The sequence below is a fragment of the Lampetra fluviatilis genome, chromosome 63 (genome assembly GCF_964198595.1).
Source record: "Lampetra fluviatilis chromosome 63, kcLamFluv1.1, whole genome shotgun sequence".
NCBI classification, from domain to species: Eukaryota; Metazoa; Chordata; class Hyperoartia; order Petromyzontiformes; family Petromyzontidae; genus Lampetra; species Lampetra fluviatilis.
The window spans coordinates 1,745,444-1,767,970 of NC_136337.1; the positions used below are offsets into that span (position 1 = coordinate 1,745,444).

A 22,527-nucleotide genomic window follows, 5' to 3' on the forward strand; every position below is an offset into this window, starting at 1 on the left:
GTGGTGGTGGTGATAGTGGTGGTGGTGGTGTCTGCGCTGCAGGCGTTCTGGAGCCGTGTGCCGTGTGGGTGGTGGTGGTGACTGTGGTGGTGGTGGTGGTGGTGGTGACTATGATGGTGGTGGTGGTGATAGTGGTGGTGGTGGTGACTACGGTGGTGGTGGTGGTGGTGACGATGGTGGTGGTGGTGGTGTGTGTGCTGCAGGCGTTCTGGAGCCGTGTGCCGTGTGGGTGGTGGTGGTGGTGGTGATAGTGGTGGTGGTGGTGGTGACGATGGTGGTGGTGACGATGATGGTGATAGTGGTGGTGGTGGTGGTGATAGTGGTGGTGGTGGTGGTGGTGGTGACTATGGTGGTGGTGGTGGTGGTGATAGTGGTGGTGGTGGTGGTGGTGTCTGTGCTGCAGGCGTTCTGGAGCCGTGTGCCGTGTGGGTGGTGGTGGTGACTGTGGTGGTGGTGGTGACTATGATGGTGGTGGTGGTGGTGACTATGGTGGTGGTGGTGGTGGTGGTGTCTGTGCTGCAGGCGTTCTGGAGCCGTGTGCCGTGTGGGTGGTGGTGGTGACTGTGGTGGTGGTGGTGACTATGATGGTGGTGGTGGTGGTGGTGACTATGGTGGTGGTGGTGGTGGTGGTGTCTGTGCTGCAGGCGTTCTGGAGCCGTGTGCCGTGTGGGTGGTGGTGGTGACTGTGGTGGTGGTGGTGACTATGATGGTGGTGGTGGTGGTGACTATGGTGGTGGTGGTGGTGTGTGTGCTGCAGGCGTTCTGGAGCCGTGTGCCGTGTGGGTGGAGGAGTCGAGCGTCAATCTGAGGCTGAGCCGCAACAAGGCGGCGTCGCCCCTCTCACTGCGGCCCAACAACCCCCTGGGGGTTGACATTGACCGGTGAGTGAGTGTGGTGAGTGTGGTGAGTGTGGTGAGGGTGGTGAGTGTGGTGAGGGTGGTGAGTGTGGTGAGGGTGGTGAGTGTGGTGAGTGTGGTGAGTGTGGTGAGGGTGGTGAGTGTGGTGAGTGTGGTGAGGGTGGTGAGTGTGGTGAGTGTGGTGAGGGTGGTGAGGGTGGTGAGTGTGGTGAGAGTGGTGAGTGTGGTGAGGGTGGTGAGTGTGGTGAGTGTGGTGAGTGTGGTGAGGTTGGTGAGTGTGGTGAGTGTGGTGAGGTTGGTGAGTGTGGTGAGGTTGGTGAGTGTGGTGAGTGTGGTGAGGTTGGTGAGGGTGGTGAGTGTGGTGAGGGTGGTGAGTGTGGTGAGTGTGGTGAGTGTGGTGAGGGTGGTGAGTGTGGTGAGGTTGGTGAGTGTGGTGAGTGTGGTGAGGTTGGTGAGTGTGGTGAGTGTGGTGAGGGTGGTGAGTGTGGTGAGGTTGGTGAGTGTGGTGAGTGTGGTGAGTGTGGTGAGGTTGGTGAGTGTGGTGAGGTTGGTGAGTGTGGTGAGGTTGGTGAGTGTGGTGAGTGTGGTGAGGTTGGTGAGGGTGGTGAGGGTGGGGAGTGTGGAGAGTGTGGTGAGTGTGGTGAGTGTGGTGAGTGTGGTGAGAGTGGTGAGTGTGGTGAGGGTGGTGAGTGTGGTGAGGGTGGTGAGTGTGGTGAGGGTGGTGAGGTTGGTGGGTGTGGTGAGTGTGGTGAGGGTGGTGAGTGTGGTGAGGGTGGTGAGTGTGGTGAGTGTGGTGAGTGTGGTGAGTGTGGTGAGGGTGGTGAGAGTGGTGAGTGTGGTGAGTGTGGTGAGTGTGGTGAGTGTGGTGAGGGTGGTGAGTGTGGTGAGTGTGGTGAGGTTGGTGAGCGTGGTGAGGTTGGTGAGCGTGGTGAGCGTGGTGAGGTTGGTGAGTGTGGTGAGTGTGGTGAGGTTGGTGAGTTTGGTGAGGGTGGTGAGTGTGGTGAGGTTGGTGAGTGTGGTGAGTGTGGTGAGGTTGGTGAGGGTGGTGAGTGTGGGGAGTGTGGGGAGTGTGGTGAGTGTGGTGAGTGTGGTGAGGTTGGTGAGTGTGGTGAGTGTGGTGAGTGGTGAGTGTGGTGAGGGTGGTGAGTGTGGTGAGGGTGGTGAGGGTGGTGAGTGTGGTGAGGGTGGTGAGGTTGGTGAGTGTGGTGAGTGTGGTGAGAGTGGTGAGTGTGGTGAGGGTGGTGAGTGTGGTGAGGTTGGTGAGTGTGGTGAGTGTGGTGAGTGTGGTGAGGGTGGTGAGAGTGGTGAGTGTGGTGAGGGTGGTGAGTGTGGTGAGTGTGGTGAGTGTGGTGATGGTGGTGAGTGTGGTGAGGTTGGTGAGGTTGGTGAGCGTGGTGAGCGTGGTGAGCGTGGTGAGGGTGGTGAGGTTGGTGAGTGTGGTGAGTGTGGTGAGGTTGGTGAGGGTGGTGAGTGTGGTGAGGGTGGTAAGTGTGGTGAGGTTGGTGAGTGTGGTGAGTGTGGTGAGTGTGGTGAGTGTGGTGAGGGTGGTGAGTGTGGTGAGGTTGGTGAGTGTGGTGAGTGTGGTGAGAGTGGTGAGTGTGGTGAGGGTGGTGAGTGTGGTGAGGTTGGTGAGTGTGGTGAGTGTGGTGAGTGTGGTGAGGGTGGTGAGTGTGGTGAGTGTGGTGAGGGTGGTGAGGGTGGTGAGTGTGGTGAGTGTGGTGAGGTTGGTGAGCGTGGTGAGCGTGGTGAGGGTGGTGAGTGTGGTGAGGTTGGTGAGTGTGGTGAGTGTGGTGAGGTTGGTGAGTGTGGTGAGTGTGGTGAGTGTGGTGAGGGTGGTGAGTGTGGTGAGGTTGGTGAGTGTGGTGAGTGTGGTGAGGGTGGTGAGTGTGGTGAGTGTGGTGAGTGTGGTGAGGTTGGTGAGGTTGGTGAGGGTGGTGAGTGTGGGGAGTGTGGGGAGTGTGGTGAGTGTGGTGAGTGTGGTGAGGTTGGTGAGTGTGGTGAGTGTGGTGAGGGTGGTGAGTGTGGTGAGGGTGGTGAGTGTGGTGAGGTTGGTGAGTGTGGTGAGTGTGGTGAGAGTGGTGAGTGTGGTGAGGGTGGTGAGTGTGGTGAGGTGGTGAGTGTGGTGAGTGTGGTGAGGGTGGTGAGGGTGGTGAGAGTGGTGAGTGTGGTGAGTGTGGTGAGGCTGGTGAGTGTGGTGAGGTTGGTGAGTGTGGTGAGGTTGGTGAGTGTGGTGAGGTTGGTGAGTGTGGTGAGTGTGGTGAGTGTGGTGAGTGTGGTGAGGGTGGTGAGTGTGGTGAGGTTGGTGAGTGTGGTGAGGGTGGTGAGGGTGGTGAGTGTGGTGAGTGTGGTGAGTGTGGTGAGAGTGGTGAGTGTGGTGAGGGTGGTGAGTGTGGTGAGTGTGGTGAGGGTGGTGAGTGTGGTGAGGTTGGTGAGTGTGGTGAGGTTGGTGAGGGTGGTGAGTGTGGTGAGAGTGGTGAGTGTGGTAAGTGTGGTGAGGGTGGTGAGTGTGGTGAGAGTGGTGAGTGTGGTGAGTGTGGTGAGGGTGGTGAGTGTGGTGAGGGTGGTGAGTGGTGAGGGTGGTGAGTGTGGTGAGGGTGGTGAGGTTGGTGAGTGTGGTGAGTGTGGTGAGGGTGGTGAGGGTGGTGAGGGTGGTGAGTGTGGTGAGGGTGGTGAGTGTGGTGAGTGTGGTGAGTGTGGTGAGTGTGGTGAGTGTGGTGAGTGTGGTGAGTGTGGTGAGGGTGGTGAGTGTGGTGAGGGTGGTGAGGTTGGTGAGTGTGGTGAGTGTGGTGAGGGTGGTGAGGTTGGTGAGGGTGGTGAGTGTGGTGAGTGTGGTGAGTGTGGTGAGAGTGGTGAGTGTGGTGAGGTTGGTGAGGGTGGTGAGTGTGGTGAGTGTGGTGAGTGTGGTGAGTGTGGTGAGGTTGGTGAGTGTGGTGAGGTGGGTGAGTGTGGTGAGTGTGGTGAGGGTGGTGAGTGGGGTGAGTGTTGTGAGTGTTGTGAGTGTGGTGAGTGTGGTGAGTGTGGTGAGGTTGGTGAGGGTGGTGAGTGTGGTGAGAGTGGTGAGTGTGGTGAGGGTGGTGAGTGTGGTGAGGTTGGTGAGTGTGGTGAGTGTGGTGAGTGTGGTGAGTGTGGTGTGGTTGGTGAGTGTGGTGAGGGTGGTGAGTGTGGTGAGAGTGGTGAGTGTGGTGAGGGTGGTGAGGGTGGTGAGTGTGGTGAGGTTGGTGAGTGTGGTGAGGTTGGTGAGGGTGGTGAGTGTGGTGAGAGTGGTGAGTGTGGTGAGTGTGGTGAGGGTGGTGAGTGTGGTGAGAGTGGTGAGTGTGGTGAGTGTGGTGAGGGTGGTGAGGGTGGTGAGTGTGGTGAGGGTGGTGAGGTTGGTGAGTGTGGTGAGTGTGGTGAGGGTGGTGAGGGTGGTGAGTGTGGTGAGGGTGGTGAGGTTGGTGAGTGTGGTGAGTGTGGTGAGGGTGGTGAGTGTGGTGAGTGTGGTGAGGGTGGTGAGGGTGGTGAGTGTGGTGAGTGTGGTGAGGGTGGTGAGTGTGGTGAGGGTGGTGAGTGTGGTGAGTGGTGAGGGTGGTGAGGGTGGTGAGTGTGGTGAGTGTGGTGAGGGTGGTGAGTGTGGTGAGGGTGGTGAGGGTGGTGAGGGTGGTGAGTGTGGTGAGGGTGGTGAGGGTGGTGAGTGTGGTGAGGGTGGTGAGTGTGGTGAGGGTGGTGAGGGTGGTGAGTGTGGTGAGGGTGGTGAGTGTGGTGAGAGTGGTGAGTGTGGTGAGTGTGGTGAGGGTGGTGAGGGTGGTGAGTGTGGTGAGGGTGGTGAGGTTGGTGAGTGTGGTGAGTGTGGTGAGGGTGGTGAGGGTGGTGAGTGTGGTGAGGGTGGTGAGGTTGGTGAGTGTGGTGAGGGTGGTGAGGGTGGTGAGTGTGGTGAGTGTGGTGAGTGTGGTGAGTGTGGTGAGGGTGGTGAGTGTGGTGAGGGTGGTGAGTGTGGTGAGTGTGGTGAGTGTGGTGAGGGTGGTGAGGGTGGTGAGTGTGGTGAGTGTGGTGAGGGTGGTGAGTGTGGTGAGGGTGGTGAGTGTGGTGAGTGTGGTGAGGGTGGTGAGGGTGGTGAGGGTGGTGAGGTTGGTGAGGGTGGTGAGGGTGGTGAGGTTGGTGAGTGTGGTGAGGGTGGTGAGGGTGGTGAGGGTGGTGAGTGTGGTGAGGGTGGTGAGGTTGGTGAGTGTGGTGAGGGTGGTGAGGGTGGTGAGTGTGGTGAGGGTGGTGAGTGTGGTGAGGGTGGTGAGTGTGGTGAGTGTGGTGAGGGTGGTGAGTGTGGTGAGGGTGGTGAGTGTGGTGAGGTGGTGGTGAGTGTGGTGAGTGTGGTGAGGGTGGTGAGTGTGGTGAGGGTGTTGAGTGTGGTGAGGGTGGTGAGTGTGGTGAGGTTGGTGAGTGTGGTGAGTGTGGTGAGTGTGGTGAGGGTGGTGAGTGTGGTGAGGGTGGTGAGTGTGGTGAGGTGTGGTGAGTGTGGTGAGTGTGGTGAGGGTGGTGAGTGTGGTGAGGGTGTGAGTGTGGTGAGGGTGGTGAGGGTGGTGAGGGTGGTGAGTGTGGTGAGGGTGGTGAGGGTGGTGAGGTTGGTGAGGGTGGTGAGGGTGGTGAGGGTGGTGAGTGTGGTGAGGGTGGTGAGGGTGGTGAGGTTGGTGAGTGTGGTGAGTGTGGTGAGGGTGGTGAGTGTGGTGAGGGTGGTGAGGGTGGTGAGGGTGGTGAGTGTGGTGAGGGTGGTGAGGTTGGTGAGTGTGGTGAGTGTGGTGAGGGTGGTGAGTGTGGTGAGGTTGGTGAGGTGGTGAGTGTGGTGAGTGTGGTGAGGGTGGTGAGTGTGGTGAGGTTGGTGAGGGTGGTGAGTGTGGTGAGGGTGGTGAGTGTGGTGAGGTTGGTGAGTGTGGTGAGTGTGGTGAGTGTGGTGAGGGTGGTGAGGGTGGTGAGTGTGGTGAGGGTGGTGAGTGTGGTGAGGGTGGTGAGTGTGGTGAGGGTGGTGAGTGTGGTGAGTGTGGTGAGGGTGGTGAGTGTGGTGAGTGTGGTGAGGGTGGTGAGGGTGGTGAGGTTGGTGAGTGTGGTGAGTGTGGTGAGTGTGGTGAGGGTGGTGAGTGTGGTGAGGGTGGTGAGTGTGGTGAGTGTGGTGAGGGTGGTGAGTGTGGTGAGTGTGGTGAGGGTGGTGAGTGTGGTGAGTGTGGTGTAGCGGCTACAGCCACAGTCACGGACACGGTCACAAACCCGCATGTGTGTCACACCCACACACACGCGTGTCACACACACACACGTGTCACACACACACACGTGTCACACACACACACGTGTCACACACACACACGTGTCACACACACACACGTGTCACACACACACATGTTACACACACACACACACGTGTCACACGCACACACACACACACGTGTTACACAGACACACGTGTTACACACACACACACACGTGTCACACACACACACACACGTGTTACACAACACACACGTGTCACATCACATGCGTGTGTGGGGTTCTGGGAATTGGTCTCCGGCGATCCGCGTCGTTCTAATCTCCTCCTGCTGCTGCTGCTGCTGCTGCTGCTGCTGCTGCTGCTGCTGCTGCTGCTGCTGCTGCTGCTGCTGCTGCTGCTGCTGCTGCTGCTGCTGCTGCTGCTGCTGCTGCTGCTGCTGCTGCTGCTGCTGCTGCTGCTGCTGCTGCTGCTGCTGCTGCTGCTGCTGCTGCTGCTGCTGCTGCTGCTGCTGCTGCTGCTGCTGCTGCTGCTGCTGCTGCTGCTGCTGCTGCTGCTGCTGCTGCTGCTGCTGCTGCTGCTGCTGCTGCTGCTGCTGCTGCTGCTGCTGCCCTAGATGTTTACACTTCGGGGAGCCTCATTAATTCGCGAGGGTGGGGGGCCATTGTGACCCCCCCTACCATCCCGAGAGAGAAAGACAAAGATCCCCCGGTGTAGCCTCTAACGGACTGTCGGGACAAGTGCTGTTGGTAGCGAGTAGCAGCAGCAGCACTAAGGAAGGCTACCGGCACCGTGGCACACGAGGGGGTGGGGTGGCCAGCGCCACGCCGCGCCGCCTTTGTCTCCCCGGTTCAGATGATTGTCCGTGGACGTTGACCACCGTGAGAGGGAATCGAACCCGGGTCTCTCCCGGGGTTCGTAGCGCAGTGCGGCACTAACAAACTAAACACAACAACAACAAACTAAACACAACAACAACAAACTAAATACAAACACAACAACAACAACACGCAGTTGTAGAGAGAGTATGAGTTTTGTCAAAGTCGATGACGACGACGATGGCGTCAAAGTGCATCGTAGCTCACAGGGGCTTCCTAATGTCGGTCAGGAAGAACGTTCCAGACGGCCGCAGGAGCAGCAGCAGCGCATCTGAAAGCGCCCGCGCGATGACGACGATGATGATGATGATGACAATGATGACGATGATGATGATGATGATGACAATGATGACGATGACGACGATGATGATGATGATGACAATGATTGACGACGATGACGATGATGATGATGACGATGATGATGATGATGACGATGATGATGATGACGATGATGATGATGATGATGACGATGACGATGATGATGATGACGATGATGATGATGATGACGATGATGATGATGACGATGATGATGATGATGCGGTTGACCACCGTCTTTGTGCGATGGCCGAGCCAGAAGCCGCTACTGTGAGGATGAACCACCTGAGTTGGCGTCCTGAGTTGGCGTGGTGGTGCTGGTGATGGTGGTGGTGGTGATTGTCGTGGTGGTGGCGGTCATAGTGGTGGTGGTGATTGTCGTGGTGGTGGCGGTGGTGATCGCGGTGGTGGTGGTGACTGGAGTGGTGGTGGCGGTGATTATAGTGGTGGTGGTGATTGTGGTGGTGGTGGTGATTGTGGTGGTGGTGATGGTGGTGGTGGTGATTGTAATGTTAGTGGTGATTGTGGTGGTGGTGGTGATTGTGGTGATGGTGATTGTCGTGGTGGTGGTGGTGGGTTGTAGTGATTGGAAGGCATGGGCCAGATCAGCTCAATAACAATCGCAGGAGGCTGCTAGACTCCTGTGCAGCCCATGGGCTTGTAATTACCAACACGCTGCTCTGGCATCAGCGCATCCACACAACGTCATGGATGCATGCCGGGTCCAAGCAAGAACATCTGCTGGACTACATAGTGACGGAACAGCGGATGCGGGCCCATGTCCTTGACACCAGGACCTACCGTGGAGCTGATCTGCCCTCTGACCATCGACTTGTCATCTGTAAGATGCGCCTGCCATTCTTCCACTCCGGTGGTGGGTGTACACCCAGGACCCCATTCAAACCCACAGTGGCCTGGTCTCAGACAGCTGAGGATAGTTGCAAGCCGGAATTTCATCATCGCTTGCCGCTGGGGTTGGCATCCTCCTGATGCCGAGGGGTGAAATGGGCGAGGTTCAGATCTGTGGCTCATGCAGCTGCAACGGCTGCATTGGGTACGCGGTCCAGACCTCCCCAGAGACCCTGGCTGAAGGAGGAGGTGTTCCGGCTGGTTGAGAGAAAGCGACAGGCCCACTCCCATCGTCTACCACATCCAACAGAGAATGAGGAGGCTTACCGCAGCCGTCGCTCGGAGGTTCAGGAGAGCCGTGCGGCGCTGCAAGGGATGGGTGGTGGGCGCGCGTTGCTGTGGAGATGGAATCTGCGTCAGTCGCTCGCGATCGCGCAAACAGTAACTTTCAGCACCTCACCGATCACCATCCTTCCGACCTCCGACCCCCAGGAACAGGTCTGCATTTTTGCGAGGCCTTGGGGTGGATGGGAATTCCCTCGGCCCAGACGTCACCAGGGGGCGAGGTGGGTGACGACCCTGCCAAGGCTGCCGTGCCTCACATATTGTCAGAGGCAGCCACCGCCGCTTCTGAGTGGCTTGTCGCGTGCCGTCTGTGGAGGAAGTGCTGAGAAGATCCAGAGTCTGAGACGAGGACAACCGCCGGGCAGAGACGAGCTCCCAAGCGACATGCTGACGGAGGGTGGCATCTGTGTGCAGATTGCCCGACATGATTCCATAATATGTAATTCTGGTTAGATCGCGTGAATATATAAAAGTTCCAATTCGTTACTCGTAACGAATCGGCATGTTCTGTTTACGTGACAAACCTTAATTATTGGCTGTGTCGGGAGGTGGCGGGTTGAACTACACTTTTATATATTTACACGATCTAACCCCAAAAAATATATATATTTTACGGATGATTTTGGTCGCGAAAGCCTACGTGTTAAACTGCCCTACATGACATCATCACAACTGACTGGACCACAGGACAGGTTCCACAGGATTGGGAGGATGCCTACGGGACCGCACAGACTGTAACAACTACAGGGGCATCTCACTCCTCAGTGTGCCGGGAAAGGTCCTGGCAAGGATTATTCAACATCGCCTTGCCAGGCACGCCGAGGAGAGGCTTGCGGAGCCCCAATGCGGTTTCAGACCAGGGCGGTCCTGCACAGATGCCATATTCTCTGTCCGTCTGCTACAGCAGAGGTGTAGGGAATTCCAACAAGACCTACATCTCTGCTTTATTGACCTGGTCAAGGCCTATGATACCATCTACAGGCCAGGCTGTTGGCAATTCTTCGTGCTTTCGGAGTCCCTGACTCTCTGCTCACGATCATTAAGGGCTTTCATGATGGTGAGCGGGCCCGGGTAAAGTTATTTGGCCTGGAGTCAGAGGCATTCCCTGTTCATCTTCGAGTGTGACATTGATGTCCTCTGGCTCCCATATTATTTCAATATCTATTTCCACCGCGTAGTTCGTGAAGCTTTCCATGGCTGTATTGAATGAGTTTTCATCAAGTACAGACACAATGGGAGGCTGATCGACGCCCGGGTGCGGTCAAGAGATGGCTCCCTATTGGTCAACCACGTTATGTATGCCGATGATTTGGTAATAGCTGCTCATTCAGAGGAGGAGTTGGAGACGCTGCTGCTGAGACTGGAGCGTGCCACTAAGAGGTGGGGCCTTTCCATCAGCCCCACCAAAACTAAGCACCTGCCTGGGTATTTTGTGCCATCAGACACTCCATCCCCTCAGCTCCCCATTGGTGATGGGGCAGTTGTGGAGAGAGTGGAGAGTTTCCCATACCTGGGCAGTGTGCTTATGACCGGCTCCAGTTTATCAGCAGAGGTCTCACTCCGAATCAGTCGAGCGGCAATATCTTTTCATCGGTTGCGTAACGCTGTGTGGAAGCTACCTGGTCTGTCGCTCCGCACGAAGCTTCAGGTCTTCTCGGCCACGGTCATTCCCTCCCTTCTCTACGCTTGCGAAACGTGGACCCCCCTAGTGGAGCATCTTCGCCGGTTTGAAACATTTAGGCTGGCCTGCCTACGATCCATCCTGGGTTTAACCAGGCTGGATTGTGTGAGGAGCTCACAAGTCCTTGAAAGATCTGGGCAAAGTCCCATCAGTGAGCTTCTCCGGCAGGCAAGGCTGCGTTGGCTGGGTCATGTAGCCCGCATGCCCAGCCACCGCATGCCTAAACAGCTTTTGTTCGGCCGGATCGAGGGGGCTAAACGGGCGCGGCACGGGCTAGAGAAGAGATGGAGTGATGTGGTACAGGAGGACGTGGAGCTGAGTGGACTTGCCGATGACCGGTACCAGCGGTGTCAAGATCGGCCTCTGTAGAGGAGGCTCGTGAAGGACGCTGCTGGGCAGTTGGAGGCAGTCGCCCTCCAGCAACAACGGAGGGCGGAGGAGCGACGCTCACAACAACGAGCCGGGTGCCTAAAGCACAGCAAGTTGGCACAGTAGGGGGCACAGGTGGTGCATCAGCCAGTCATCTCGGTCATCTCGGTCAGTCGACCCGTGGCACCTGCTGGGTCTGCCCCGTGACCTCCTGCCAGCGGGCGTTCGACACTTCACGTGGCCTCAACGTGCACATAGCCTGGCACAAGCGTTGTGGTGACGTCACCGCCACTTAGTGGCGAATGGCGGTTGTTGTAGTGTGTTTGTGCGGTGTGTATGTAGTTTGTGTGTGTAGTTTGTGTGTGTGGTGTATGTAGTTGGTGTGTGTGTGGTGTGTGTGGTATATGTGGTGTATTTGTGGTGCGTGCAGTGTATTGTGTGGTGTTTGTGGTGTGTGTTTGATGTGTGTGTGGTGTGTAGTGTGTGGTGTGTGTGTGGTGTGTAGTGTGTGGTGTGTGTGTGGTGTGGTGTGTAGTGTGGGGGTGGTGTGGTGTGTGTGGTGTGGTGTGTAGTGTGGGGGTGGTGTGGGTGTGGTGTGTGTGTGGTGTGGTGTGTAGTGTGGGGGTGGTGTGGTGTGTGTCTGTAGTGTGTGTGTGTGGTGTGTGTGGTGTGTGTGTGGTGTGGTGTGTGTGTAGTGTGTGGTGTGTGTGTGGTGTGTAGTGTGTGGTGTGTGTGTGGTGTGGTGTGTAGTGTGGTGTGTGTGTGTGTGTGTCTGTAGTGTGTGTGTGTGGTGTGTGTGTAGTGTGTGTGGTGTGTGTGGTGTGTAGTGTGGTGTGTGTAGTGTGGTGTGTGTGTGGTGTGTGTGTGTGGTGTGTGTCTGTAGTGTGTGTGTGTGGTGTGTGTGGTGTGTGTGGTGTGTGTGTGTGTGGTGTGTGTGTGTGTGTGTGGTGTGTGTGGTGTGTGTGGTGTGTAGTGTGGTGTGTGTAGTGTGGTGTGTGTGTGGTGTGTGTGGTGTGTGTCTGTAGTGTGTGTAGTGTGTGTGTGTGTGTGGTGTGAGTGTGTGTGTGGTGTGTGTGGTGTGTGTGTGGTGTGTGTGTAGTGTGTGTGGTGTGTGTGGTGTGTGGTGTGTGTGTGTGGTGTGTGTGTGTGTGTGAGTGTGTAGTGTGTGTGTGGTGTGTGGTGTGTGTGTGTGGTGTGTGTGTGGTGTGTGTGTGTGAGTGTGTGTGTAGTGTGTGTGTGTGTGTAGTGTGTGGTGTGTGTGTGGTGTGTGTAGTGTGTGGTGTGTGTGTGTGTAGTGTGTGTGGTGTGTGTGTGTGGTGTGTGTGTGTGGTGTGTGTGTAGTGTGTGTGGTGTGTGTGTGTGGTGTGTGTGTGTAGTGTGTGTGGTGTGTGTGGTGTGTGTGTGTGGTGTGTGTGTGTGGTGTGTGTGTGTGGTGTGTGTGGTGTGTGTGTAGTGTGTGTGGTGTGGTGTGTGTGTGGTGTGTGTGTGGTGTGTGTGTGGTGTGTGTGTGTGGTGTGTGTGTGTGGTGTGTGTGGTGTGTGTGGTGTGTGTGGTGTGTGTGTGTGTGGTGTGTGTGTGTGTAGTGTGTGTGTAGTGTGTGTGTAGTGTGTGTGGTGTGTGGTGTGTGTGTGGTGTGTGTGTAGTGTGTGTGGTGTGTGGTGTGTGTGTAGTGTGTGTGTGTAGTGTGTGTGGTGTGTGTGTGTTTATTTCCCAGATGTCGTGCCGTGACATCCTAAAGCGAGTGCATGGCTTGTGTGTGTGGGGAGCGGTGGCGCTGCAGTTAGCGCTCTGCGCTACGAACCCGGCGACCCGAGTTCGATTCTCGCTCACGGAAACCAACACCGGCGACGGTTATCTGAACCGCTCGCGGGCCTCCCCTAGGTCGACTCAGCCTTTCTCTCTCTGCATCTCTCTACCTCCCCCCACGGTTCCTGCTAAGTTACGCCCTGGCTGCTGGCTCTCTCTCTCTCTCCGCAAAGAGATGTTTAAGAAAACCACAGCAGGGGGTCGTGGCGAGTTCACGACGGATCCACGCACGCGACACTCGGCGCGGTTTTACTCTTCGCTCGCAAAAGCGTTCCAGAGCATGCGTCATCACTCACTCCATCACTCAGCCGCACACTCGCCCACTCGCCCACTCGCCCACTCACCCACTCGGTCGTTCACGCACTCTGTCGCACGCACACTCACTCGCTGAATCACTCGGTAACTCACTTGATCGCTCGCTCGCTCGCTCACTCACTCGATCACTCGCGCGCTGACTCACAACTCACTGATTCGCTCACTCACTCATTCTGTCGCTTACTTGCTCACTCACTCGCTGACTCACTCACTCTGTTGCTCACTCACTTACTTGCTAACTCACTCGCTCACTCAGTCGCCCACTCACTCGTTGATTCACTCACTCGCTGACTCACTCACTTTGTCAATCACTCACTTGCTGACTCACTCACTCTGTCAATCACTCACTTGCTGACTCACTCACTCTGTCAATCACTCACTTGCTGACTCACTCACTCTGTCAGTCACTCACTTGCTAAATCACTCGCTCACTCATTCGCACACTCACTCACTCGCTGATTCACTCACTCGCTGACTCGCTCACTCACTCAGTCGCTCGCTCACTCACTCGCTGACTCACTCACTCATTAACTCGCTCACTCACTCAGTCGCACGCTCACTCCCCGACTCCCTCGCTGGCTCACTTAATCAATCGCTCACTCTCACTCAATCACTTGCTCACTCACTCACTCACCAGCGCACTCCCTTGCCGTCTGGGTCTCAGTGGTTGTGTTCTGCTTGGCTTTATTGCTGAAGCAAGCAGCCGGACGATTGAGCGGCTCAGTGACTGAGTGAGCGAGTGGGTGGGTGGTGGGCGAGCGAGTGGGTGGGTGGGCGAGCGGGCGGGTGGGTGGGCGAGCGAGTGGGTGGGCGAGCGAGCGAGTGGGTGGGCGAGCGGGTGGGTGGGTGGGCGAGCGAGTGGGTGGGTGGGCGAGCGGGCGGGTGGGTGGGCGAGCGAGTGGGTGGGCGAGCGAGCGAGTGGGTGGGCGAGCGGGTGGGTGGGTGGGCGAGCGAGTGGGTGGGTGGGTGGGCGAGCGAGTGGGTGGGCGAGCGGGTGGGTGGGTGGGCGAGCGAGCGAGCGGGTGGGCGAGCGGGTGGGTGGGTGGGCGAGCGAGTGGGTGGGCGAGCGGGTGGGTGGGTGGGTGGGCGAGCGAGTGGGTGGGCGAGCGGGTGGGTGGGTGGGTGGGTGGGCGAGCGAGTGGGTGGGCGAGCGGGTGGGTGGGTGGGTGGGTGGGCGAGCGGGTGGGTGGGTGGGCGAGCGGGTGGGTGGGTGGGTGGGCGAGCGAGTGGGTGGGCGAGCGGGTGGGTGGGTGGGCGAGCGAGTGGGTGGGCGAGCGGGTGGGTGGGTGGGCGAGCGAGTGGGTGGGCGAGCGGGTGGGTGGGTGGGCGAGCGAGTGGGTGGGCGAGCGGGTGGGGTGGGTGGGCGAGCGAGTGGGTGGGCGAGCGGGTGGGTGGGTGGGCGAGCGAGTGGGTGGGTGGGCGAGCGAGTGGGTGGGTGGGCGAGCGGGTGGGTGGGTGGGCGAGCGAGTGGGTGGGTGGGTGGGCGAGCGAGTGGGTGGGCGAGCGGGTGGGTGGGTGGGCGAGCGAGTGGGTGGGCGAGCGGGTGGGTGGGTGGGCGAGCGAGTGGGTGGGCGAGCGGGTGGGTGGGTGGGTGGGCGAGCGAGTGGGTGGGCGAGCGGGTGGGTTGTGGGCGAGCGAGCGAGCGGGTGGGCGAGCGGGTGGGTGGGTGGGCGAGCGAGCGGGTGGGCGAGCGAGCGAGCGGATGGGTGGGCGAGCGAGGGGATGGGTGGGCGAGCGAGCGGATGGGTGGGCGAGCGAGCGGATGGGTGGGCGAGCGAGCGGATGGGCGGGCGGGCGAGCGGGCGGGCGAGCGAGCGGGCGGGCGGGCGAGCGAGCATGTGGGTGGGCGAGCGGGTGGGTGGGTGGGCGAGCGAGTGGGTGGGTGGGGTGGGCGAGCGAGTGGGTGGGCGAGCGGGTGGGTGGGTGGGCGAGCGAGTGGGTGGGCGAGCGGGTGGGTGGGTGGGCGAGCGAGTGGGTGGGTGGGCGAGCGGGTGGGTGGGTGGGCGAGCGAGTGGGTGGGTGGGCGAGCGAGTGGGTGGGTGGGTGGGCGAGCGAGCGGGTGGGCGAGCGGGTGGGTTGTGGGCGAGCGAGCGGGTGGGCGAGCGAGCGGATGGGTGGGCGAGCGAGGGGATGGGTGGGCGAGCGAGCGGATGGGTGGTGCGAGGCGAGCGGATGGGCGGGCGAGCGAGCGGATGGGCGGGCGAGCGGGCGGGCGAGCGAGCGGGCGGGCGGGCGAGCGAGCATGTGGTGTGGGCGAGCGGGCGGGTGGGCGAGCGAGCGGGTGGGTGGGTGGGCGAGCGACGCGGGCGGGCGAGCGTGTGGGTGGGCGAGCGGGTGGGTGGGTGGGCGACCGAGCGAGCGTGTGGGCGAGCGGGCGGGTGGGCGAGCGAGCGGGTGGGTGGTGTGGGCGAGCGAGCGGGCGGGCGAGCGAGCGTGTGGGTGGGCGAGCGGGTGGGTGGGTGGGCGAACGAGCGGGTGGGCGGGCGAGTGGGCGGGTTAATGGGCGGACTAGTGAGTGGACGAGTGGGTGGGCAAGTGGGTGGACGAGTGGATGGGCGAGTGGGCGAGCGAGCGGGTGGGCGCTCGGGCGAGCGAATGTGGGCGGGTGAGTGAGTGGGCGGGTGAGTGGGCGGGCGATTGGGCGAGCGAGTGGGTGGGCGAGTGGATGAGTGGGTGAGCGAGTGGGCAGGCGAGGTAATGAATGAGCCAGTGGGTGAACAAGCAAGTGAATGAATTGAGCGAATGAGTGAATGAGCTCCAATCTCTCCACCACGACCACCACCACCACCACTGCCTACACCAACTACAACAACAACAACCGCTCTTCGCCACTAAGTGGCGGGTGACGTCACCACGGCGTTTGTGCCAGGCCACGTGCACCTTGAGGCCACGTGAAGTGTCGAACGCCCGCTGCCAGGAGGTCACAGGGCAGACCCAGCAGGTGCCACGGGTCGACTGACCATGATGCACCACCTGTGCCCCCTACTGTACCAACTTGCTGTGCTTTAGCCACCCGGCGCACCGCTCGTTGTTGTGAGCGTCACTCCTCCGCCCTCCGTTGTTGTTGGAGGGCGACTGCCTCCAACTGCCCAGTAGCGTCCTTCACGAGCCTCCTCCACAGAGGCCGATCTTGACACCGCTGGTACCAGTCATCGGCAAGTCCACGCAGCTCCACGTCCTCCTGTACCACATCATTCCATCTCTTCTCTAGCCCATGCTGCGCCCGTTTAGCCCCCTCGATCCGGCCGAACAAAAGCTGTTTAGGCATGCGGTGGCTGGGCATGCGGGCTACATGACCTAGCCAACCCAGACTTGCCTGCCGGAGGAGCTCACCGATGGGACTTTGTCCAGATCTTTCAAGGATTTGTGAGCTCCTCACGCAATCCAGCCTGGTTAAACCCAGGATGGATCGTTGGCAGGCCAGCCTAAATGTTTCAAACCAGCGAAGATGTTCCATTAGGGGGGGTCCACGTTTCGCAAGCGTAGGGATGGGAGGGCATGATTGTGGCCAAGAAGTCCTGAAGCTTCGTGCGGAGCGACAGACCAGGCAGCTTCCACACAGCGTTACGCAACCGATGTAAAGCTATTGCCGCTCGACTGATTCGGAGTGAGACCTCTGCTGCTAAACCGGAGCCAGTCATGAGCACACTGCCCAGGTATGGGAAACTCTCCACTCTCTCCACTACTGCCCCATCACCGATTGGGAGTTGTGTGGGTGGAGTGTCTGGCATCACGAACTACGTGGTCAAAATAGATGTTAAATCATGTTGGAGCCAGAGGACATCCCTGTCGCACCCCAAGGTGTACAGGGAAAGGCTCCGACTCCCGGCCACGTAGTTTTACCTGGGCCCGCTCACCATCATGAAGTTCCTTCATGATAGTGAGCAAAGAGTCAGGGACTGTGAAAGCACGAAGAACAACCCAGAGCCCAGGCCTACTGATGGTGTCATAGGCATTGCCCCCATGGTGGCTACAATCGCCATGTGGGGAATGGCCAATCGAAATGTACCCTCCCCCCATGGCACTGAGCCTGGGGAGTGACCTTTGTTGTTGCTCGTGATGGTGATGGTGGTGATGGTGGTGATGGTTCTGGTGATGGTGGTGATGGTGGTGATGGTGGCGATGATGGTGATGATGATGTTGATGATGGTGGTGATGGTGGTGTTGGTGGTGGTGATGGTGGTGATGATGTTGATGGTGTTGTTGGTGGTGGTGATGGTGATGATGGTGATGATGATGGTGGTGATGATGGTGATGATGGTGGTGTTGGTGGTGGTGATGGTGGTGGTGATGGTGGTGGTGATGGCGGTGATGGTGGTGATGATGTTGATGGTGGTGTTGGTGGTGGTGATGGTGGTGGTGATGATGTTGATGGTGGTGTTGTTGGTGGTGGTGATGATGGTGGTGATGATGTTGATGGTGGTGTTGATGGTGGTGATGATGTTGATGGTGGTGTTGATGGTGGCGATGGTGGGTGATGATGTTGATGGTGGTGTTGATGGTGGCGATGGTGGTGATGGTGGTGATGGTGGTGATGGTGGTGGTGTTGGTGGCGATGGTGGTGATGGTGGTGGTGTTGATGGTGTTGATGGTGTTGATGGTGGTGATGGTGGTGATGGTGATGGTGTTGATGTTGGCGATGTTGGTGATGGTGATGGTGTTGATGATGATAATGTTGGTGATGATGTTGATGGTGATGTTGATGGTGTTGATGGTGTTGATGATGGTGATGTTGGTGATGTTGGTGATGGTGATGTCGATGTTGGTGATGTTGATGGTGGTGATGATGGTGATGGTGATGTTGATGGTGGTGATGGTGGTGATGTTGACGATGGTGATGTCGATGTTGGTGATGTTGATGGTGGTGATGATGGTGATGGTGGTGATGTGTCAGGGAGAAGAGGTTCCCCCCGGAGCGACTGAGCGAGATGTTTCCGGGGAAGAGCAGCGACTTCACCAGCGACACGTTCAGCCCCACGTGGTATCTCATGGAGAACCACTCCACCACCAGGTGAGCACTCACCCCTACACTCACCCCTACACTCACCCCCACACTCACCCCTACACTCACCCCTACACTCACCCCCACACTCACCCCTAACACTCACCCCCACACTCACCCCTACACTCACCACACTCACCACCACACGCACCACCACACTCACCCCTACACTCACCCCTACACTCACCCCTACACTCACCCCCACACTCACCCCTACACTCACCCCCACACTCACCCCTACACTCACCACACTCACCACCTCACACACCACCACCACTCACCACACACACCACCCCTACACTCACCCCTACACTCACCCCTACCACCCACCACCCACCCCACACTCACCACTACACCTCACCACCACCACCCTCACCCACCACCACCACCCACCCTACACTCACCCCTACACCACCCCTACACTCACACCCCTACACTCACCCCCTACACTCACCCCTACACTCACCCCCACACTCACCCCCACACCAACCCCACACTCACCCCCTACACTCCCCACACCACCCCCACCACCCACCCACCCTACACTCACCCCACACTCACCCCCACCCACCACCCTCACCCACCACCCACCCCCACACTCACCCCACCACCCCCACCACTCACCCCACCACCACCCTACACCACCCACCCCACACTCACCCCACACACCCACCCACCACCACACTCACCACCACACCCCACCCACCACCCCCCCACACTCACCCCCCACCACCCCCACCACCCCACACCCCCCTACACTCACCACCACACCACCACCACCCACCCACCCCACTCCACCACCACCCACCCCACCACCACCCCACACCACCCCCACACCACCACCACCCCACCACCACCCACACTCACCCCTACACTCACCCCCACACTCACCCCACACTCACCCACCTACACCACCCACACTCACCCCACCACCACCACCCACACCACCACCCACCCCACACTCACCCCCACACCCACCCCACACCACACCACCCCACCCCACCCCCACACCCACCCACACCCACCCCCACACTCACCCCACACTCACCCCCCTACACTCACCCCACACTCACCCCACACCACCCCACCACCCCACCTCACCCACACTCACCCCACTCCCACCACACCACCCCACACTCACCCCCACACTCACCCACCACACCCACACCACCCCTACACCACACCCCTACACACCACCCCACACTCACCCCCACACTCACCCACCCCACCCTACACCTCACCCCTACACTCACCCCACACCACCCCCACCACCCCACACCCACACCCCTACACTCACCCCCACCACACCCACCACCCCACCACTCACCCCACACCACCCACACCACCCCACACCACTCCCCACACTCACCCCTACACACACCCCACACTCACCCACCCACCCACACTCACCCCCACACTCACCACCACACTCACCCCCTACACTCACCCCTACACTCACCCCACACTCACCCCACACCACCACCACACTCCCCTACACTCACCACCCTACACTCACCCCTACACTCACCCCTACACTCACCCCTACACTCACCCCACACTCACCCCACACCACCCCACACTCACCCCACACTCACCCCTACACTCACCCCACACTCACACCCACCACACCACCCCTACACTCACCCCCACACTCACCCCACACCCACACTCACCCCCACACTCACACCCTACACTCACCACCCACACTCACCCCACACCACCCCTACACTCACCCCACACTCACCCTACACTCCACCCCCTACACTCACCCCACACTCACCCCACACTCACCCCTACACTCACCCCTACACTCACCCCTACACCACACCCCACACTCACCCCCACCACACTCACCCCCTACACCACCCACACCACCCCCACACTCACCCCCACCACACCCCACACCACCACCCACACTCACCCCCACACTCACCCCCACACTCACCCCCACACTCACCCACACCACCCACACCTCACCCCACACCACCCCACACCACCCCACACACACCCCTACACTCACCCCACACCCACCCCCACACTCACCCCCACACCACCCCACACCACCCCACACCACCCCACCACCCCACACTCACCCCACACTCACCCCTACACTCACCCCACACTCACCCACACTCACCCCACACACTCACCCCTACACTCACCCCACACTCACCCCCTACACTCACCCCTACACTCACCACACACACCACACTCACCCCCACACACACCCACACTCACACACACCACCCCCACACCACACCCCACACTCACCCCACACTCACCCACCCACACCACCCCACACCACCCCACCACCCACACTCACCCCACACTCACCCCTACACTCACCCCACACACCCCACACTCACACCCCCACACTCACCCCTACACTCACCCCACCCCACACTCACCCCTACACTCACCCCACCCACACTCACCCCCTACACTCACCCCTACACTCACCACACTCACCCCTACACTCACCCCTACACTCACCCTCACACCCACACAACCCCTACACTCACCCCTACACTCACCCCACACTCACCCCTACACTCACCCACCCTCACCCTACACTCACCCCTACACTCACACCCTACACTCACCCCTACACTCACCCCCTACACTCACCCCTACACTCACCCCCACACTCACCCCTACACTCACCCCACACTCACCCCTACACTCACCCCTACACTCACCCCACACCACCACACTCACCCCCACACTCACCCCTACACTCACCCCTACACTCACCCCTACACTCACCACTACACTCACCCCCACACTCACCCCCACACTCACCCCCACACTCACCCCTACACTCACCCCTACACTCACCCCTACACTCACCACACTCACCACACTCACCCCTACACTCACCACCACACTCACCACACTCACCCCTACACTCACCCCTACACTCACCCCCACACTCACCCCTACACTCACCCCTACACTCACCACACTCACCCCTACACTCACCACCACACTCACCACACTCACCCCTACACTCACCCCCACACTCACCCCTACACTCACCTCCACACTCACCCCCACACTCACCCCCACACTCACCCCCACACTCACCCCTACACTCACCCCTACACTCACCCCCACACTCACCCCTACACTCACCCCTACACTCACCCCTACACTCACCCCCACACTCACCCCAACACTCACCCCTACACTCACCCCTACACTCACCCCTACACTCACCCCTACACTCACCCCTACACTCACCCCACACACTCACCCCTACACTCACCCCTACACTCACCACACTCACCCCTACACTCACCCCTACACTCACCCCTACACTCACCCCTACACTCACCACACTCACCACCACACTCACCCCCTACACTCACCCCTACACTCACCCCTACACTCACCCCTACACTCACCCCCACACTCACCCCCACACTCACCCCTACACTCACCCCTACACTCACCCCTACACTCACCCCTACACTCACCCCTACACTCACCCCTACACTCACCCCTACACTCACCCCTACACTCACCCCACACTCACGCCTACACTCACCCCCACACTCACCCCTACACTCACCCCACACTCACCCCTACACTCACCCCTACACTCACCCCCACACTCACCACACTCACCCCCACACTCACCCCTACACTCACCCCTACACTCACCCCTACACTCACCACTACACTCACCCCCACACTCACCCCCACACTCACCCCCACACTCACCCCTACACTCACCCCTACACTCACCCCTACACTCACCACACTCACCACACTCACCCCTACACTCACCACCACACTCCACACTCACCCCTACACTCACCCCTACACTCACCCCCACACTCACCCCTACACTCACCCCTACACTCACCACACTCACCCACACTCACCCCTACACTCACCACCACACTCACCACACTCACCCCTACACTCACCCCCACACTCACCCCTACACTCACCTCCACACTCACCCCCACACTCACCCCACACTCACCCCCACACTCACCCCTACACTCACCCCTACACTCACCCCCACACTCACCCCCACACTCACCCTACACTCACCCCTACACTCACCCCCACACTCACCCCAACACTCACCCCCTACACTCACCCCTACACTCACCCCTACACTCACCCCTACACTCACCCCTACACTCACCCCACACTCACCCCCTACACTCACCCCTACACTCACCACACTCACCCCTACACTCACCCCTACACTCACCCCTACACTCACCCCTACACTCACCACACTCACCACCACACTCACCCCTACACTCACCCCTACACTCACCCCTACACTCACCCCTACACTCACCCCCACACACTCACCCCCACACTCACCCCTACACTCACCCCTACACTCACCCCTACACTCACCCCTACACTCACCCCTACACTCACCCCTACACTCACCACCACACTCACCCCCTACACTCACCACCACGCTCACCCCTACACTCACCCCTACACTCACCCCTACACTCACCCCTACACTCACCCCCACACTCACCCTTACATTCACCACACTCACCCCTACACTCACCCTACACTCACCCCTACACTCACCCCGACACTCACCACGACACTCACCACGACACTCACCCCTACACTCACCACACTCACCCCTACACTCACCCCTACACTCACCACCACACTCACCCCTACACTCACCCCCACACTCACCACACTCACCCCTACACTCACCCCTACACTCACCCCTACACTCACCACCACACTCACCCCTACACTCACCACACTCACCCCTACACTCACCCCTACACTCACCACCACACTCACCCCTACACTCACCCCCACACTCACCACACTCACCACTACACTCACCCCCACACTCACCCCTACACTCACCCCCTACACTC

General features: G+C 59.5%; 2 protein-coding genes across 2 annotated transcripts in view; one reads left to right on the plus strand and one right to left on the minus strand.

Annotated features, from left to right (window-relative positions):
* Nucleotides 1-17,654, plus strand: part of LOC144951642 (exocyst complex component 2-like) — a 102,715-nt gene extending 85,061 nt beyond the window's left edge. The window contains exons 5-6 of the mRNA XM_078881933.1: nucleotides 758-881; nucleotides 17,534-17,654. Coding sequence (XP_078738059.1) covers nucleotides 758-881; nucleotides 17,534-17,654 — 245 coding nt within the window. The remainder of the gene's footprint in view (nucleotides 1-757; nucleotides 882-17,533) is intronic.
* Nucleotides 17,655-22,512: 4,858 nt separating this feature from the next.
* The window catches only part of LOC144951643 (exocyst complex component 2-like), a 104,450-nt gene continuing 104,435 nt past the window's right edge, over nucleotides 22,513-22,527 (minus strand). The window contains exon 10 of the mRNA XM_078881934.1: nucleotides 22,513-22,524. Within this exon, the coding sequence (XP_078738060.1) occupies nucleotides 22,513-22,524 (12 nt within the window). The remainder of the gene's footprint in view (nucleotides 22,525-22,527) is intronic.